General features: G+C 45.6%; 1 protein-coding gene across 1 annotated transcript; it reads right to left on the reverse strand.

The window, feature by feature from the left end:
* Positions 1 to 7,967: 7,967 nt before the first annotated feature.
* LOC308184435 (butyrophilin subfamily 3 member A3-like) lies at positions 7,968 to 20,057 on the reverse strand. The gene is made up of 14 exons (XM_080571530.1): positions 19,357 to 20,057; positions 19,161 to 19,272; positions 16,718 to 16,842; positions 15,742 to 16,098; positions 14,643 to 14,927; positions 13,627 to 13,725; positions 13,499 to 13,525; positions 12,929 to 12,955; positions 11,718 to 11,744; positions 11,341 to 11,367; positions 10,774 to 10,800; positions 10,156 to 10,176; positions 9,946 to 9,972; positions 7,968 to 9,309 (listed from the first exon to the last, which is right to left on the reverse strand). Exons 3-14 carry the CDS (start codon positions 16,788 to 16,790, stop codon positions 8,774 to 8,776), a joined length of 1,533 nt encoding a protein of 510 aa, XP_080427656.1. The 5' UTR covers positions 16,791 to 16,842; positions 19,161 to 19,272; positions 19,357 to 20,057; the 3' UTR covers positions 7,968 to 8,773.
* Between the last annotated feature and the right edge of the window lie 524 nt (positions 20,058 to 20,581).

The raw sequence follows: 20,581 nt of genomic DNA on the forward strand, positions 1-20,581 counted from the left end.
GAACAAGACCGGACCCAGCACCGATGCCTGGGGAACACTGCTGGTTACAGGTCTCCAGCCGGACTCTGCGCCGCCGATCACCACCCTCTGAGCTTGGCCAGCCAGCCAGTTCTCAACCCACCTTACTGCCCACTCGTCTATCCCACACTTTCTCAGCTTTGCTAGGAGGACGTCGTGGGAGACAGTATCAAAAGCCTTGCTAAAGTCAAGGTAGATGACATCCACCGATCTCCCTCCACATACCCAGCTGGTGATGCCAGAGTGACGTGGTCAGAAGAAGGCAAAGCAGTGAGCAGTGTTGGGACAAAGAGCAGGAGGCTTTTGCAGGGAGAATGCTGCCCTTGAGATACACGTAAAAACCACGCGTGCTGCGGTGTCTGAGAGGACAGAAATAACAGCGGGGGCTCTCAAAATACAACGGATAAAACAGCGGCTGAGGCAGGGCCCCCGTTGATGAGAGCTTCTGCTGTGGGCAAGGCTCAAGTGGCCACAGAAAGCCCACAGGGCAGGTCCCAGCTGCACTGCAAGCCTCTGTCCCACCGTCCCCAGCTCAGAGCAAAGCAGACACCTGAAGCAGACGGTGCTCCCCAAAAGCAGCGCCCCAAAAGATGCTGGGGCAGGCGCCATGGGCAAGGCTGTCTCCTTCTGGCCCTGCCGTCCTGCTGCTGGCGCTCTGTGAGTTGGGGCATTGCTGGGCGTGGGGGCTGAGGGCTGGAGGGCTGCTGCTGGGGGCAGGACAGGCCCGTGGTGGGCACAGGGGATGATGGGGACAGCGTGTCTGTTTTCTCTGCAGTCTTAGTGTAAGACTTAAGGAATTCTGGATGCCTTAGGGAGCTATGGGATTAACGTGGAACAGGAAGCATATCTAGAGCAAATTGGAATGTTGCCATGTGTGCAGATGAAGTTCATCCTGGATGGAGACAGGCCGGCAGGAAGGTGCCTGCTCAACTAGGACCCAGCACTGGGGATGTGAGTAGGGAAACATGGGTGAGCTGGGTCACTGCCATTCTAAAGAAAACCCTCTGTGCCCCGTGCTGCAGGTGCTGTCTTGACCACCCAGGACATCTGCAGCTCCCCAGGTGAGGAGGAACATGGGGATGGGTGGCAGAGGGGAGGGGTGTGTGGGTGTGGTGATAGATAAGAGAAGGCAGAGGGGGTTTGTTCTCCACGTGTTAATCCCTTGATAGGAGATTTCTCACCTTTGGGATCCAGGTCACTTTGCATCTCCACTGTCACTAAAGCTGCATAGGGAATCTCTGCACTGTCTCCCCAGGTGACCTCCCGGCTCCAGCCTTCTTCCTGAACACCTCCAGAGCTCAAGAGGGGGAATTGGTTTCGCTTCGCTGCACCCTTGATGGCCCTTCCGTGCCTTCCCGAATTGTATTCTGCAAGGGCAGGATGGAGGCACACAGCCTGAAAGGGCAACTAGGAAAGCTGATCTACACCATCATTCTAGACGTCACCCAGGGGACTGAGGGGGTGTACACGTGTGGGTACCAGCTCAAAGATGACAGCAACCGAGTAAGGAGCTCTGCCCTCAGTGCTGGCCGCATCCTGGATGTCCCCGGTGAGACTCAGCCCCGGGCTGGAGGGGTCAGAAGGGACGAAGGCACTTGCCACCACATGGCTGTGCTGAGGCTGGAGCTGTGTGCTGCAGCAGAAGAGAGAGGTGTTGCCGGACCAACTCCAGAGCCACACCTCTGCCATTCCATTGTAAATCCCTCACGAAAGTATTTACACACTAGATCCTTGGGGGCCCGTGTTGGCACAGCATCCTTAGGCACTTGCATGCCTCCCCTGGGGATGGAGCTGGCTGTCATTACACTGCAGACATTCATCCTGTCCCTTTCTCCTGCCAGACAATGCATCCACGTCCCCGGAAAGGCCAATATCCCCAGGTGAGTGATTCCCTCCTGGAAAACCAGAGCCCCCATCATGGGGCTCATAGCTGCCAGGCTGCTGTCCCTAGGGCACGAGGCCATGCAGGAGCTTCATCAGGCAGGAGGTGTGCCGGCTGCATGGGCACGTCCTGCCCCCTGCCTCTCCCCATCACACCCCGCTGCCCTCACACCCTCTCTCCCCCAGCTCCCCATGCCCGGCTCCCGCACGCCCTCCCCACAGGCACGGCGCTGGCAGTGGCGGCCGTCGGCCTCGTCCTCCTGGCTGCAGGCAGCTGGTTTGCCATCAGGAAAGGTGAGGGAGTGGGGGAAGGCGGGGGGAAAGGCTGAGGCCGTGGGGGTCCTGCTGCGGGGCTGGTGCAGGGGGAAAGGCGGTGGGGGGGTCCTGGGGGCGCGCAGCTGGGGCAGACGGTGCGTGGGGGCGATGGCTGTGGGCAGCCCAGCTGGGGAGGCTGCTGAGGGAGCTGGGGAGCTTCAGCCTTCGTCCCCCAGCCCCGAGACGGGAGCCAGGGCTGGGCAGCAACTTGGCCTGCGCACCTCAGCCACTGCTCTTCTTGCAGGTGCCTGCAGAGGGAGATGCCCAAGGTGAGCACCAAGGGCTCCTGGCTGGGGGGTTTGCAGGAGGGAGTCGGGGGCACTGCAGGGCCCTGGGGTGCTCCTTGGCCAGGGGCATTCCCTGTGCTGAAGGCAGGAAGGACGGGGCTTATTGTGGGTTGCACTCATATTCAATGGCAGATGTAGGAAAGCAACACCAAAATGCATAAGCCTCATGTACCCTCCTCACCATATGCACACGCCAGAACCATTCCCATTCCTCTCCAGGCAGCAGCACGTTGACATCCCACAGATGGAAAACACCGACTCCGGAGAAGTCCAGTGTGAGTACTGCCTCCTCCCTCGGGGGAAGTCACACGCCCCTCTGCCAATGGGCATCCCATGCAACTCCCCATGCAATCCCCCTAGTTAATTTCCCACTGGGACATACAAAATCCCTGCCTGTTCATCAAGGCCAGATTTCTCTCCTGCACCTCACGTCCCGCTTCTTCCTTGCATGCAGAGCGCAGCTGCTGCCTGCACAAGGGACATGGCCGCATCCCAGTGCTCCCAGGGAGAAAGCCCTTTTACTTGGGGGGTCCTTCCACAACCGCTCTGTCCCCAAGCTGGAATTGCCCCACTCCAGCCTCTGCTTTTGTCCTTTCTTCAGTTTCCCTTCAGAGGGATTTCTGCTTCAAGAGCAGACCAATGCACAGCATAGCAGTGAAGGCTGTGGCTGTGTACTTGCGCTGGTGGGCAAATTATCTTATAGCTCACTCTGAAACCACAGGCAGCAGCCGCCAAGGGAGGATGTTGTGGCTGGGCGACAGGCTATAGATATATCCCCACCCGACGTGTACCTCGCTCGAGTTGCAGCACGACCTTGTTTTCCCACGCCTGCACAGAGCAGCTCGCAAGGTGTGCTGGCTGTGCAAAGAGAGGAGATGCCACAGAGTGGTGGAAATAAACCGAAACCTCAGCATCTCTGCTCCACCACTGCTTGCTGCGCATCCCATAGCAGGATGAAGGGAGGGCAAATGTGGCCGGGCATTGAGTTCTGACCTCAGGCAGCTGATGCCCAAATTTCATGGGGATTCACCCCCCTCCAGCAGGCAGCAAGGGCTCATGGTGTGTATTTTTGCCCCCACAGACTCCACCATCGCCCACGTTCGACGGGACAGGGTGAGTCGTGGCTCAGCTGTGCACAGCTCCTTTCTGCACTCCTGCAGCCTGGTGCCTGCTCGTTGTGCAGGGCTCACAGGCAGCAGCTGAAGTAACAGGGCTTTCTTTTCCCCCTAAAGCCTCCTCCCGTGCAGCAGATGAGCGACACCACGACGTATGCCACGGTGACCCGCACCCAGACCCGATAGCGCTGCCACAGGGCAAGGGCACGGGGCTTCTTTGGGGTTTGCTTTCACAGGGAAGGGCTGTGTGTGTCTACCCAAGAGGATGTAGGACTCACACCTCTGTCTACAACACATTAATAACTCTAAAATATATGAGCTATACCAAATACTGTGAGTGTATTGATTTTTCTTCAGCGAGAGAAAACATCTCCCTGTGCTCCGTGGAAGACGTATACACCTAAGTTGCCTTGTAAAGTCATGGGGGTGCTCGTCTATGCACCCACACAGACGCATGTTTGCACCTACAGGGACAGATAGCACTGCAGGGATGTGCTCACAAGTGTCCCAACCGCTGTGTGCCCTGCAGATGTGGTTTTGCTTTGATGACAAATAAACATCTCTAACTTTGTGTTCCTGATGACACCTAAGTCTCATGCAGCCACACATGGAATGGGACAGAGCAGACAGACAGACACCGAGACACAAAGGCGGTGTTGATCTGAAGGGATGTGAAGCGCCTTGCAGACAGACCTTGCCGAGAAGAACTACACCAGCTCCTTTCTGTTTGGGGTGGCTTTATTGACGGCTGGCAGCTCGGCCGGGCTTTCCTCACTGTTCTCTGCCTCTCTCAGAGAATGAGCTGGATCACACTTCTCACATCTTCAGCTTTTGGCATCCAGTCAATGCTGAGAGCAGATGGCTTGAGAGAGCTGCAAAACACAAGCCAGAACAAGGAGTAGCCTTGCTGTCCCACTGCCCACCACGGGGAGATGCTGGGAGCATGGAAGGAGGGGGATTCAGCCAGCACACAGCCACGGGAAGCTCCCAGGTTCCTGCCATCGGATGCACTTTTGGCTTGCATTTGCTCTCCAACAGCCTGCCCTCTTGCAGCCATCATGTGCAGGCTCAGCCTGCAAGGCTGGGCTTGGGCTGCACTCACCTTCACTCTGCCCATCTCATCCACGTTGGCATCTGGAGGGAGAACCTGAGTTAGTGTCCAGCCACACGCAGCAGGTAGGGCTTCCCCACCCCTCGCCACAGTTCATCCCACAGCTACGGCTTGCCATGGCAAAGGCATCACCACTTCACACAGTGCCTAGAGGAGAAGGGTGAAGAAGGGACTGGCACTTACAGTACTGGCTGGGGTCAGCAGAAGAGTCCTCATCACTGCCAGCACCATGGAGAGGCCTAAAGGGAGCAAAGAGAAAAGCCTCTGAGAGTCTGCAGCACGACTGCCACAAAGCAACACGGGGCCATGTGGGCCATTCCCATGGATGATGTTATAATCCGTCTGGCCTTGAGCTGGAATCCAGCCCACAGCAAGCTCCTTCTTCCTTGCCTTCAGCACAGGGAATGCCCCTGGCCAAGGAGCACCCCAGGGCCCCGCCATGCCCCCGACTCCCTCCTGCAAACCCCCCAGCCAGGAGCCCTTGGTGCTCACCTTGGGCATCTCCCTCTGCAGGCACCTGCAAGAAGAACAGTGGCTGAGGTGCGCAGGCCAAGTTGCTGCCCAGCCCTGGCTCCCGTCTCGGGGCTGGGGGACGAAGGCTGAAGCTCCCCAGCTCCCTCAGCAGCCTCCCCAGCTGGGCTGCCCACAGCCATCGCCCCCACGCACCGTCTGCCCCAGCTGCGCACCCCCAGGACCCCCCCACCGCCTTTCCCCCTGCACCAGCCCCGCAGCAGGGCAGGACCCCCACGGCCTCAGCCTTTCCCCCCGCCTTCCCCCACTCCCTCACCTTTCCTGATGGCAAACCAGCTGCCTGCAGCCAGGAGGACGAGGCCGACGGCCGCCACTGCCAGCGCCGTGCCTGTGGGGAGGGCGTGCGGGAGCCGGGCATGGGGAGCTGGGGGAGAGAGGGTGTGAGGGCAGCGGGGTGTGATGGGGAGAGGCAGGGGGCAGGACGTGCCCGTGCAGCCGGCACACCTGCATGCTTGTCCTCACCTGGGGAGCTGCGTATATCCTGGGTGGTCTTGCCAGCACCTACACCTTGGAGCAGAGAGGGTTTTGCTTACAGGGATCAAGACCTGGCAAGCCCCCAAGCCCATGTCCCCTCTGTTGGTCCATGCCGGGCAGGCAGTTTGCAAGCACCGTGTCTCAAACCAGCACTGGTCTCTGGTCTCCTCCCTGGGGCATTCCAAGCCAATTTTTTTTTTCTTTTTTCTGCTGTTTCAGGTAGAGGTCCCTGGATCCCCAAGCACTCCAACACCTCCCGGTCATCACACTACGGCTTCAGACCTCATTTAAGAGCCATAAATATAGCCTCATTCTTCAGAAATAGGTAGTTGCCCAGCTAATGACAATCATCCCACTTCCCCTGCCATAGGCACATCAATGTACAGGGCAGACCTCGGAGCATCCCTGGCTCAGCCCAGCAGCCATCCACATCCCCAGCCCTTGCTCTCTGTGCATGGGCCCTGCACAGCACCATGTCTCAGAAGAGGTGGTGCTGCAGGGACAGGGGGACCCTTGAGAGCTGCTCTCTCCCTAGGGGCCACCTTGGAGGAGAGGGAACACTCCCTTGGGGGAACCAGCCCAGAGCCATGCCCTGCCTGCTGCAGCACACAGCTCCAGCCTCAGCACAGCCATGTGGTGGCAAGTGCCTTCGTCCCTTCTGACCCCTCCAGCCCGGGGCTGAGTCTCACCGGGGACATCCAGGATGCGGCCAGCACTGAGGGCAGAGCTCCTTACTCGGTTGCTGTCATCTTTGAGCTGGTACCCACACGTGTACACCCCCTCAGTCCCCTGGGTGACGTCTAGAATGATGGTGTAGATCAGCTTTCCTAGTTGCCCTTTCAGGCTGTGTGCCTCCATCCTGTCCTTGCAGAATACAATTCGGGAAGGCACGGAAGGGCCATCAATGGTGCAGCGAAGCGAAACCAATTCCCCCTCTTGAGCTCTGGAGGTGTTCAGGAAGAAGGCTGGAGCCGGGAGGTCACCTGGGGAGACAGTGCAGAAATTCCCTATGCAGCTTTAGTGACAGTGGAGATGCAAAGTGACCTGGATCCCAAATGGTGAAAAGTCTCTTGTCCAGGGCTTCAGACATGGAGAACAAACCCCCTCTCACTTCCCATCTCCAGCCCAGACACATCTCCATTCTGCCACCCATCCCCACTCTCACCATCACCTGGGGAGTTGCAGATGTCCTGGGTGGTCAAGACAGCACCTGCAGCATGGGGTAGAGATGGCTTTGCTTAGAGGGGCAGTGACCTGGCTCACCCCCACCTAGCTGCCCATATCCCCACTGCTAGATCCTGGCTGAGCAGGAGCCTTCCCACCAGCATGTCTCCATCCAGAAACTACTTCATCTCCACCCCTGGCAACCATTCCAATTTGCTCTGGATGTGTTTTCTGTTCCACTTTAAGTACTATAGCTTCCTAAAGTATCCAGCATTCTGAAAGTCTCACTCTAAGACTCCAGACAACATTTTAGTGCTGCAGAAATGGGCCGAATACAAGATCTGTGTCATAGCTGGAGGAAGCAATCCTCCTCCTGCTTTCCCCAAAACAACTCTGCCCTGCAGTGCTGCACGCCTGCCCTGCACACGCTGTCCCCATCCTCCCCTGTGCCCACCACGGGCCTGTCCTGCCCCCAGCAGCAGCCCTCCAGCCCTCAGCCCCCACGCCCAGCAATGCCCCAACTCACAGAGCGCCAGCAGCAGGACGGCAGGGCCAGAAGGAGACAGCCTTGCCCATGGCGCCTGCCCCAGCATCTTTTGGGGCGCTGCTTTTGGGGAGCACCGTCTGCTTCAGGTGTCTGCTTTGCTCTGAGCTGGGGACGGTGGGACAGAGGCTTGCAGTGCAGCTGGGACCTGTCCTGTGGGCTTTCTGTGGCCGCCTGAGCCTTGCCCACAGCAGAAGCTCTCATCAACGGGGGCCCAGCCTCAGCCCCTGTTACGTCTGCTGCATTTGTTGAGCCCCTGTTGTTATTTCTGTCCCCTCACACACCGCAGCACGCGCGGTTTTTAGCTGTATCTCAGGAGTAGCATCGTCCCTGCAAAGCCCTCCTGCTCTGTGTCCCAACACTGCTCCCTTCTTTACCCTCTTCTGACCAGGTCACTCCTCTTTTCTTCAATGTCTGCACAAATGATGCTGCCAGGGGATTCCTGCACCAAGTCCAAAGTGATATCAGAGATTTAGGGCATTTATCAAGGCTGCAGGCGGTGTTGTACTTCATCCTGGTGGGGAGGGCAAGGGGTGTGAGGAGGTGAAGCACTGGGAGTAGAAGTCAACAATGGGCTGTGGAGCTGTTGTTGGCTGCAGGGTCTGGGGTTCTCTTACCATGGGATAGTTGGGTCTGGAACGGTTGAGATAACAGCAGATTTGTCCTGTAAACTTGTGGAAGACTCCTCTTTGTTCTGTTTGTACAGCAGGTACTTTTTGGGATGCTGATGTATTTGTTTTTGTTTTGTTTATCTTACCATAGATCTTCTAATGCGCTTAACGTTTAAAATAAAAGTTTTCAAAAAGGTACCTTTCTCCAAGGAAGATTTATTTATTTTCTTGTTATAAAGAAGGTGAAATTTCACTTGCCTAACATTACAGATGACATTGAACTTAAATGCAGAACAGGGAGCACAAGTCATGTTGCCTAGTAATTTAAGTGGTGCTGTTTGAGATGCTTCCAGCTGACAGTTACGACAAAAATATAAATTAAAAAAATGATGCAAATCCTTCTAGAGCAAACTGTAGGAAAGACAGACTATATAGCACCACCTAAATTGCTACTCTCTTCAGTCAACTGAATCTGTTGCTGTACTCATAAGACTTTCATGGCCTGTAAAGGGAGCTCAAATAGCTACCCAGAGTTTTCTGAATATGATCCCAATCTTGTTTATACTACTCGTTTCTTTTTTCCTTTCTTGATTTTTTTTCCTGTTTTAAACAGAATTTTCTTCTCTTTTAAGTTTACATTACTGAAATATTAGTTCTTAAATTTTCCCTTATACCTTCAACTGAACTGTCTTTCCCTAATCCATTAAATCTGAGAGTCCAATTTATAGAGCCTTTAATGGAACAGGAATTTTTTGCTGATGGCAAACAGGTTTGACTGTCCCTTTGTCTTTGGACAGAAATGGGTAAAACATTTCTGCATGTTCCTTTCCAAGGCTTATAGGGATTTTCACTATGACATTCATCTGCTCTGCTGCATAAAATTTGACTTGTGCTTCCTCCAAGTCCAGAAGCACACCAATCACGGTGCAACCCATATTCTTCTCAATCTTGCTGTTTTCCTTGCTAGAGAATAACTCTCCCTGGGATCTGTGCAGAGCCCAGAAGTCCTCACCAGCATTTGTCCCTTCCTCCTCTTGCCCCTCTTTCTCCGTCACGACCCCCAGCACCCAGTCCTGCTGCTGGCCCACCTCCACCTCCCAGTAGTGTTTCCCAGATGCAAACCCTTCCTTCCCCACCAGGACAGGGACTGTGGAGGGACTGTTCAGGCCAGCAGGCTCAGATGAGGTGTCCTCAACTTTTGGAGCCCCCGGCACTGGGAGCTCTAGGACTCGGCAGTCAGGATTCACAGCAATGAAAACTGGAGGAGAAAACAAGAAGAATCCAATGAGCAGAGCCACTCAGGGACCTGTCTCTGCAGGGGACTATGGGTTGAAGCCTTTGAGGGTCTGAGCAGTCCTGGTGTGATTCAACAAAGAATTGAAACATCCCCCCAAACAGGGCATGCAGCAGTCACTGAGGAACCAACAGGCACCTTTCAAGCTCTCATAGCCATGTACTCTCTAGGGGTGTAAATCCAGTTGACTCTGTCTCCTCACTCACTTCACAATAAATTTCTTGCTTTCTCTTTACCATGTGGCCATCCATCCTCTCTGGAATGGTGTCCACATGCAACCTTTTACTTTGACACTTCTCAGCAACTCCTTTTCTCTGTCTTCCCAACTGCCCCATCCTAGCCTCATTTCCTTTTATCCCACGCAGGTGACAGCATGTCACAGTGTTGGATAAACACTCCTCTTTTGATGCAGCCCAGGATAAATTTGCCTTCTGGGCTGCAAGTGTGCACTGCTGGCTCATGTTGAGCCTTTAGTCCAGCAGAATCCCAAAGTCCTTCTCCAAAAGGCTGCTCTCAATGAGTTCTTCTCCCGGTCTGCACTCCTGTTTGGGTTTTCCCTGACCCATGTGCAGCTCACACCCTTTTTTTCTGTCAGCTTACCTGCACGGCTCCGGGCTTCCCAGAAGTCTGCAGAAAGGAAAGAGACAATAGCACTTTATGATTCTGTAGGGCAGTTAGATACTTTTCAGCCTATATTATTTCTGCCTTATGCTTATATTGTTATCACCGTGATACTGTCCCAGGGTTGACTTTATTCTACCTAAAGCAGCAGTATATATTGCAATAAAATAAAAATTTTAAACCACTTACCCAAGTCATCTTTTAGTCGATCTGAAAGGAAAAGATGTTCTAGTTATTGACACTAATTTTGTGACGGTTTTCTCCCTTCTGGTTCAGTTTTTCCATGTTAGACATACCCACAGCATAGAAGAAAAGCTACAGCACAAGTCAATATTAATCCTATTTTGTATTTCTGCAGTTTGAATTTTTGGGACTTGGTTGCAAGGTGAAGGACAGAAACTGGGCCTCTACAGTCTCAATTTTCATGCATTTAGCAAGCACTTTAGAGAATATTAAGTCAGCCCCTGGGGTTGCATGGAGGAAATTAATTCCTTCTTTGCTGTCAGTTCCATGGTTTGGGTAGACATGATTTGTAATGAAACAACTCATAAAATGTTATAGGTGTCTGTAAATTTATTGTAACTTTGGGTATAAAAGCTTCTGGCAAGGAGGATTATTCACATTTCGGGTAGGTTTTACAGCATGCCTTGTTACATCTGTCTTGGAGGGGGAAATATAACTGCACTGTGATGAGGTATTGGCATTCCCCTCACCCCCAGGGATGACATAATCAGACCGATCTGAACACTTTCTTTATTTTTTGTAAGGTTCACAAGAATATAATATTTATACAAGATGTTTTCTTACCGAGTTGCTTTATGTTCTCAGAGGTTGCTGCAAAAGAATAGCTTTAATAAGTGAAATGAAATCGCAAGGGGATTTCTCACTGTCCAAGTATCTTGGTGGAGGGTCAGTAAGTAATGCAGAAAAAAAAAGGGGGGGAAAAAAAAGAAAAAATGTAAACAGCATTTTCCTTAGAACTTATTTTATAGGTAGTTAAACTTTCAAGTCAGTGTTTCTCTGGAGACCAATGCATTCATTTTGTCTTTGTGATGCTAGTTACAGATGTTTTAATGATTTGACCAGAAAGTGAGAAAGAACAAGAGCTATAAGAACTGGTCAAGAAATCCCAGTAGAGACAGTAAGACTCCAGGCAAAAATATTAGACAGAGGCAGAAAAACATCACAAGACTCTTAGAAATAAAAACATTGCTGTATAGTATTTTTAGCAGTGACTAAAAATGAAATAGAATAACCATTTAACTAGAAATAAGCTGTCATGTTTTCTAATTAAGTAGTTTATTTTCATTCTCATGTATATATCCACTTGTAAGTTTTGATAAAAAATTGTCTTTATTGCCGTGTTTTATTTACCTCCTTTGAATGTGTTCTTCTGCGCCTCTAAGTTGACCAATGGGGGTAAAAAGAACAAAAACAGAAACAAAACCATTACTGGGCTGGACAGTTGGTTTAATTTAGAAGTTAAAAATTATCAGAGAAGCTTTAAAATTTTGTCATTGCACTCAATTACTGATTTCAACATGTTCATGGGAAATGGATCTTATGGATGCTTTGAATCTTTGAATTTATAATCTAACATGAAATCGAGCCACAATAACTTTTCTTAAAGGGAACAGAAACAACCAGAAATAATTCATATCAAAATATTGTACATCTAATTTGCTTTATTGGGGATTTAAGTAGCATGCATACGAGAAGTACTAAAAGGAACATGACAACCAGGTTCTTACCTAATTGTTCCTCCAAACTGCTTTTTTCTGAAAGAAATTATGTATGGTCATTTCTGTGTCTATTCCAGTATCATATTTTAAAAGTGAAATTATTTTTTTTTTCTTGAATACTTTTTCTTCCATAACATTTTAACATAGGAACAGCTATAATCAACCTAATCTATTTAGTGAAGTAAAGAAGGTTAAGTTGCATGGAGAATTATGAAGTCAAATGAAAACGAGGTAACTTAACACACAAATTCTGAGGAGACTTCACAGCCAGTTAAAGAGATGAAATTACATTCCTCTGGCCTCTTTTAGGTATTTACCAGATGAATGTCTCAATCTCGTCTAGTTACTTTACATGTCCATTATAGTCCAAGTAGGAAATCCACACCCCTCCTCTCCCCATCAAGTCTCCCCAGCAATAGCTTTCTCAGGTAGTTTGAATCTGATTTCTCTCCAAATGTTCCTGTTCCTTGTACCTGATCCCAAAGAGAACAAAGGAAGACACAGAGACTTCTATTATTTTAGAGACTTCAGTAAATTGAATCTTACTAGCAAATTGAAAGGCCAAAATGAGAAAACTGAGATCCTCTAGAATATGTCTGGGGCCTACTTGATTTGTGTTATCATTCTTTGGTTTAGACAAGAAATATGTGCTGATGACATGGACATTTGCAGAAATCGCAACAGGAATTGTTACTTGTTTATTCAGGCTAGACTGTCTGGACTAGAAGATCTGATTTAAATCCATAGGATGCAATTTAGCAGTAAACAGTTCAAGGTTTATTATATGGAAAACTAACAAGCGAAGAAACACAACAACATCTCTCGTAATTTTGGGAATTATAAGCAGATTAAACCACATATGAAAAACTGGATCATAAACCTCTTATAGAACAATGGCATTTTCATTACATTTACAGAATAAATAAGGTTATACCTTGAGTTATTTATGCAATCATACTAGTCCACAGTGCATCAGCCCCTTCACCATCTTTCAAGAATTAAAGTACTACCCTGAGTGATTAATTCTGCTTCAAGCTACCTATGGAGGGGTCAATAACATCTAATTATAAGGGACAATATGGCCGATTTTCATTAAATCCATTATGTAGATAAGGAATACTACTTCTGAGATTCACATCTGGAAATATCAAAATACCCTAGAGCAGTGTATGTGATTTTATGTTTCCAAGATGTCCTGATAGTTTGCAATGAGTATTTACCTGTTGTAAGTTCGTTTGTCTTTGTTTCTGAGAATAAAACAACACACACACACATAAACGTTAATTATTGAATTAAACATTCATTATCTCAAAACAATAGGAGATTAATGATATCAGTCAAAAGCCTGAAATGCTATTTGGACATTGAACCCATGGGTACTGCAGAACAACTAATATATTTTAACATAGGCGTATTTCATTACCGGAAAACTTTAGAAATGCCCAAAGAAAAATGGAATGGGAACAATGTCATGCACTTACAGAGGAAGCTCTGCTATTACCTCATTGTGTTAGAGACAAGGAGAACTCCCACATACAAGTAGGCAGGCATTTCAATAAAAAGTCTTTATATTGGATTCATTAGATCTGTATGTGAGTGGAGGAAGCAAAACTCCCTGATAAAGTATCAGTGGCAGTACTCAAAGCTGATCAGTGTCCAAAAACCCCACTTCATCTTGGCACATTCCAAAACTGAAATGCCTCAATACTGATCACGACCACATTATTATCATACCATTTTCTTCTAAAAAAGATTTGTGGGGCTTTATATTTAATTTCCTCATTACTCACCTGCTTTTTGTCTTCTTGTAGTATTAACTGGAAAAACAAGAAAAAAAAAATATTTTTTTCCCAAGACAATGAGTCTATTGAAAATATAGCATACTTCCAAAAAGAGTTGGACAGGACAATATACTTACCCTTCAGTTTAGCACCCACAGCAGCAATAACAGCAATACTGAAACATAAAATTACGATGAAGGCAGTCATCCAAGGTGAAGTGGATGGAAAGAAGACATCTGTAAAGCATAGAAGGTGTTACATTCAATTAATGATTGTGAAACAGCTAAGACAGGTCCAGTGGTCAAAGATATGTGTCTACTGCCGTTGTATTTGCTGTAATGTATCTTTTATTACCTCTTCCTGTCACTCATGAAGGTTAAAGATCTCCCCTCAATTCCAAAACATCCATATACTGCTTTGCCAGCTATTCCAGGCTATCAGAGTCAATATTAATGTCCATGTGAAGGCAATAAAACTATGATCCTACAGTGCATATGCCATATTCATTCAGACTCAGACTGCCATGGATAGAGGCATATTGGAGAAGTCACCTCTTCATAAGAACAATGTGTTGAGCAGCCAATCTAGGTGCAGTATTTTAACTATAGAATAGATGAAGTTTTCAGCAAAGAAGAGCCATCTGTAATGGTATTTCAGGTGGGAAAAAAGCTAAAGATTCCTCTCCTCTTTCCTTTTGAAATAAAATTGCCTACTTTGCAGATGAGGAATCCAAACTGGATAGAGGCACATGCTGAAGCTCAGAGTAATCATGGAGGTGTCAGGGAGACAAAAGGTGATGGGAGAAGACATTCAGTATTTCCTATCAATATGAACCAGCTGTCTCAAGTCACTGTGCTGGTTATCCTGGCAGCATTGTAGGAGCGTTGCTTTCCCCATTAGTGCTTCAAAATATTTCCCTCTCGAAATTTTCACAGTGACAGCTTGGGTGTCTGCTAATGACTGCATTAATATTTATAGCTATGATGCATCTTGAATATAACGAGTAATCTAAAGCATAAAGATAGACTTCTTACTATGTTATCCACCTAAGCACTTGTCATTTATGTCTGGGCTGGGTGTCCAGGATCTCTCCAGGGTCAATGGAGGGACAACAGACAGGTCCACACAGAAATTGACCCTTGTGGTCACTCACCTGATATCAGGACTCGGGATTCACATGCAGTGTTGAGTAGGTTATTGACTATTCTGCAGGAGACTTCTTTGTCAGATCCTGGTTCTAGGTTCATGGAAGTTACAACATCAAAAATGCCTGAAGAAGTCTTTGTTCTTTGGGTGATCACTTTCTCTTTCCGCGTCTCTCCTTTACTGTCCAGCCAAACTACCTCGGGCTCTGGAAACCATCCCTGTGACTTGCAGGTGAGGCCAATGCCCTGACCGACGTGACCATCCAGGAAGATGGAAGTCTCATCACCTTTAGCTATAGAACAGCAAACAAGAAAACTCCAACAAACAGGAAATTAAATGTTCTCTGACCAAACAGTGCATGATGGGAAGATCTTGCCTAGTGTGTGAATTCAACAGATTTGGAATTTTAGTTCTCATTAATTTGCTAGTAAATAGCTCTTCCTGTGTTACATTAGAATGGGACCCTTTTGCAACATGTCTTTTACAGTCCTGATAAAGACAGATATTTGGACTGATTTTTGATATTTCCATGAACAACTTGAAATAAGGAAATAAGGAAGGGAGGAAGGAAGCAAGGAAGGAAGGAAGGAAAGAAAAAAAGAAAAAGGAAGGAAGGAAGGAAGGAAGGAAGGAAGGAAGGAAGGAAGGAAGGAAGGAAGGAAGGAAGGAAGGAAGGAAGGAAAAGAAAGAGAGAGAGAGAAGCATAATATCACTGGCTGGAAATTTGTTGCTAAGACAAAGTTGGATGACGTCATCAACAGATAAAGACTGGAGTACTGGAGAAAAAAATGAGATGAGAGAAAATGAGGGCTAGAACAAGAGAAAAGGGTTGTAGTAACAAATGCAGTCACAGTCAGGCTTCAGTTACTTCACCTCTGCAAAAAACAGGCTTGCTTTATTGCAAGATTCATCTCTGCTACCTTTAACATTTTAAAGCTGAGGTGTAAGACATTAAAACAATATATGTTACCATTCAAATTCTTCTGGCAAAAAAGCTAGGCTAAGGGTAGATGAAATGAATCCAACCTGTTCATACCCCACAGTCCTTACTGACGTTATAAAACTGGACTGAGGAAGAAGTAGCAAACATCTGACACTCCACTCACCTGCCACATTCAGATCAACCACCACTTCATCATACCAATTCTCCAGAAAGATACTGCAGGTGTATTTCCCTTCATCAGAGAGCATGACATTTTTCAGGTGAAGAGACACATTACCCTTATTAAATTCAGTCTGAAAGAAATTTGTCCTGCCCTGGTATGCCTTATCCTCACTAATTGGATTTTGTTTGTTTTTTCCATCATAGGTGGTCACATCAATTCTCTGGGATTTTCCAGTAAATATCCACTGAACAAAAAGTCTCTCGGGGGTTGTCTTAGCTTCCAGCTGACAGGGCAAGATGACGCCTTTCCCAATGACTCCAATGACAGGATTGTCAGGAGGTATAATTTTAAATTGGCCTGCAAGAAGACATACATGTAAATATTGAGTGTCACAGTTGTTCTCATTAGCATTTCCAATAGGAAACTGTAACATCAGATTTGTGAATGTAATAAAAAGGAACTATTCTATACAGTTCATCAGAAAATGCTGTCAATCAGGATGTTATCTCAGGAGCAAGTTCCATAATCTCACACTATAAAATCAGGGACTAGTGAAACCAAACAAAGACACAACAACTCCAAAACAGAGAATGGAAAGTCCCTTAGAAACAGGTATGTAAGGCCAGTAAATCTAATTCTAATCCTATATTGAAGGTTTAAATGAGTCTTTAATATTGCTTAGACATTGTATAATGTGCATGAATGGAGTATATTACGATTTCATATAATGCTAGTCTTTGGTTTCAGCTTCAGAAAATGAGTGGAGGGAATGGTGTGTGTCTATATAAAAAGTATAGCTACAAATGTATTGCAAAATAAAAAACTCATTGATAAAAAACATATACAAGTCTGTAATTATTTTTTTCTTTTTTCTCTTCTCTCCTCTCCTCTCCTCTCCTCTCCTCTCCTCTCAACTGCTCTGGAAATTATTATCTTTTTAAAATCAAATTTGGATTAGAACAGAACACAGACTTACCTGTGACCAACTGAGCTATCTGTAGGAAAATAATAATGTGAAGAGTCATTGCATACTGAAACCTGGAACCCATCGTTTGGAAGGCATCAATAAGCAACACTTGCGGGGCAAATCTCACCAGATTCCTGCAATATTTTCAAGCACAAAATGGAAAATTAGAAGACCGACACAAGAACCAGTGCCATATGTTTACTTACATATGTATATTTATGTCACTGTGTATGGAGTGACAGAAGGACAAATCCTTAAAGGTGTTTAGGATGAATTCTAACTTGAATGAAACTAAGACAGTGAATGAATAAGCTGTTTTAAATGCAAAATGATCAATTAATTTATGTTTCCAAGACTTTTACTTGCTAGCAGAGGAAGAGTGATATTTCTGAGACTTAGGAGGACATTATATTGGATCTTAAGTGCATTTCACAGGCCTGACCTCCAAGGGTTCCTTAGACACTGTGTGTTCAGGAAACCTCTAGTCTGGATGCCAACATATTTTCTAGATGATGAGAGATTAAATATAAACCCGACAAGATGTATCTAACTTCAGACAAGTGACACCATGAGGCAGGCAGAAGTCATGAAAAAAGCAACTTCATTTTTAAGTCCCACTAAAAGACACCTGTTCTGCACTGAAATTCCATATATTGTTTCTCTACTTGATCCTGCTTGGTGAAAACTGTTGTTGTTAATTTCCTGATGGAGGAAGGAGCTAGGGTTTTTAGAAATAATGCTTAAAAATGCCAGAAGATGACAACAACAACAACAAAATCATGTTTTTTTCTTTTGTGAATAAAATACTTAATTATTTTTAAATTTAGCAGACGTGTGTGCCATTTGAAATCAAGAATTGCAAGCATTCAACTTGGGAAATTCCTAATGAATTAGCATTTAAATGATTATTCCAGGCCCATACATTCAGTAAAACCAGCTATGAGTAGAACTGACCTCCTTTCTCTATGAGCTAACTATATACAGACACTTAGAAATACATAGGTAAGACAAAGTGACCTATTGGGTTGCTGTAGAGAAAGTCAGAGATGATACACTGACATGCAAATCTAGGAATCTCACCCACTGTTTATATATATATATATATATATACACATATATATATGTATAGTATAAAATGTAAGTACCTTCCCCTGACCAGAGCTTTCCCTATGAGCTCTAAAAATAATTTAGTCCAGCCAAGACTACTCATAGCTCAGCCTCACATAACTGTGCATGGGAAGGGACTGGTTTCTTTAGTGCCTAGAAACATTACTGTCCATATGAAAGGACTGCAGAATACACACACTGCTCGCTTCTTTGTGAAAGCTAACCCATGTGCATTTTTGCTTTCCTAACAAAAGAAAAATATGAAGCAGTAAAGAGTTTAAAAGGAAGCTAGGAATTGTAACTGCCCAATGTAGTCTGCACTCACTCATTGCTATTTCTGTTGAACTACCAACTGTTTGCTGGAATGCAAAGTTAGTTTTACTGAGATCTAGACTGTAGGAAGGAAGAATAAAAATATTAAAAACTGTGCCTAAACTACTGAGCTTTTTGTGTCTTACTTTTACTTATTTCTGATTTACACTGCTCCAAATAAAGCTAAAGGTTCATACATCAGATTTTATTAAAAATAAGAAAGAAAGAAAGAAGAAAGAAAGAAAGAAAGAAAGAAAGAAAGAAAGAAAGAAAGAAAACAGAAAAAAAGAAAAAAAAAGAAAAAAGAAGGAAAGAGAAAGAGAAAATGTTTCACTGATTTGTACCAGTATCTGGAAAAATTAGCAAAGATTTATTGCTTATACATACATGAATATACAAATCTGTATCCTCTGTATTGATTATTTACAGAATAAATTTATACCTCAGTTATATTTCATTAACAAAGATGATCTATGTTGTGGTATATATAATAAATCATATTTTTATATACCTACTAGACAAGTAGGTATAACAAGTCTCTATTTCTGACACAAAAGGCAATTTTGCTTTCATAAATGGAAATATATTTCCAAATCAGTGAGTTACAGCCCTCAGCCCAACCCCCAACCACCATAAGAGTTTTGGAAAACTTTCTCTTTCGAGCAACCTAGCAAATAAAAAGTAGGATTTCAGCAACAAGTCTCTTTAATAAAGGTTGCTAGTAGATAGCATCTGATGAAAACCATAATCATAGATTAGATTTATACCTTATAAACTCTTAAGAAAGCAGATTGTTTTAATCTTCATATTATAGAAGGACATTAAACAATCTTTATCGAATTCTTTAAAATGTCACCCACAAAAGACAATAATATATTCCCATTGATCCAGGCAAGAAGGAGCCATCTTAAGTCCAGACCAAAATAATTCCCTGAAGACTGTAAATAGCAAAAGACTGTCTCAATATTCATACAAGCCACTCCAAAAACTTAATTGTGCACAGTTCTGTTTCAGCCAGAATTTAATTCCTTACCTGAATAAGAATATTCAAAGTATCCATTTTAAACTCAGCATGCGTTACGGAAGTAAGGAATCTTTGCGGTTGACTTGTATTGCCTGAGCATATGTACTTTTGTTTTCCATATCTATAGAGGGTGTAGACTTTAGTATTTGCTCACTCAAGCTAACAACTATTAAAGACTGAACTTTCACCACTAGCAACTTATTACCTTTGGGTCCGAAGATCTATGGTAAGAGATATCTAAAGGTGGAATTTGCCCACACACCTAGATCCGAAGTGCAACTTTCAAACACCGGTGTACCTGTTCAGTGCAACTCATGTTCTTGTATGACTTCCTGACAATTGCTACAATTAAACTGAGAAAACAGCATGAACAGAAGAGGAGAAAACAGAATAAGGGATGTTGCCTGAGTCCATTACCCATGAGGATGATTTGAAATTAGAAGCATGAATATACTGCTCAAAGACCATGTAGGAAATAAAAGTAATTTAGAAATGTTAAACCTTATGATTCAATTATACCAGCTTTCTTTATGTATCAGAGAGAGGGAAAGTTAAGATCTGTAGAGAGCAGGGAAATATCTTGATTTACAAGAATCAGATCCTAGACAGAAAAAAAAATAATGAACTTCTAAACAGGGCTTAATTCCCCTTCACTTACAGGTGGAATGTATTCTTTGTGTCACTGACATGAGACTGCACTAAGATTTAAAACACTATTGTTACTGTTGCTGTTTTGTTTGATTTTGTGTTTATTTGTTTTGTGGCCCCTAGGAAGGGTCAGTCATTTTGTAGAGCTATTCAAGACAGAGTTGCCAGTCAAGGAAGGTTCAACCTTCTGGACGGTAGAGGGAGCATAATAATTCAGCTGAGACCTGAAAACTTTGACCAGCAGGTCCTTGCTTAGCCTCCCTCCTTACCTGCTTTTTTACACATTGGATAAGGTGTCTGCTGAGTTTTTTCTTTCATACATTTTCTCATTCCTCTGCCATTTGCTGTGGCACGAGTTATTTCCCTTTCTTAAATATGCTATCACAGAGACAAAACCAGTGTTAAGTCCTTGGCTTGGCTCTGGGCCTTTTGGAGTCATTAAGAACTGGATCTTCTCTAACATCAGGCAGCTTCTGGAGTATGGTTGCAGATGCCATTTGCTACCAAAGTATTGCCACATAAGCCCAATATAGCTGGTCTTTATGGTCATCCTGGGCTCCATCATTCAGGAGGTTCATTTTCAAGCAAGTTCCTTTGTGGTTTCTCCAGCTTTGCCTCTGGAAAGATGTTTTTAAGCATCACTTATGCTTCTTCAAAAGTCTCCCTTCCTCAGTGACTGTAGGATTTAATACAAATGCAATGGTGTTTCATGCTCTGGTATAAAGATAAAAATATATTTTTCTTTCATTATCTTGGAGAGTGCTTGAAAGTGGGTCCAGCAG

The sequence above is a fragment of the Anser brachyrhynchus genome (assembly GCF_964034855.1).
Source record: "Anser brachyrhynchus genome assembly, chromosome: 33".
NCBI classification, from domain to species: Eukaryota; Metazoa; Chordata; class Aves; order Anseriformes; family Anatidae; genus Anser; species Anser brachyrhynchus.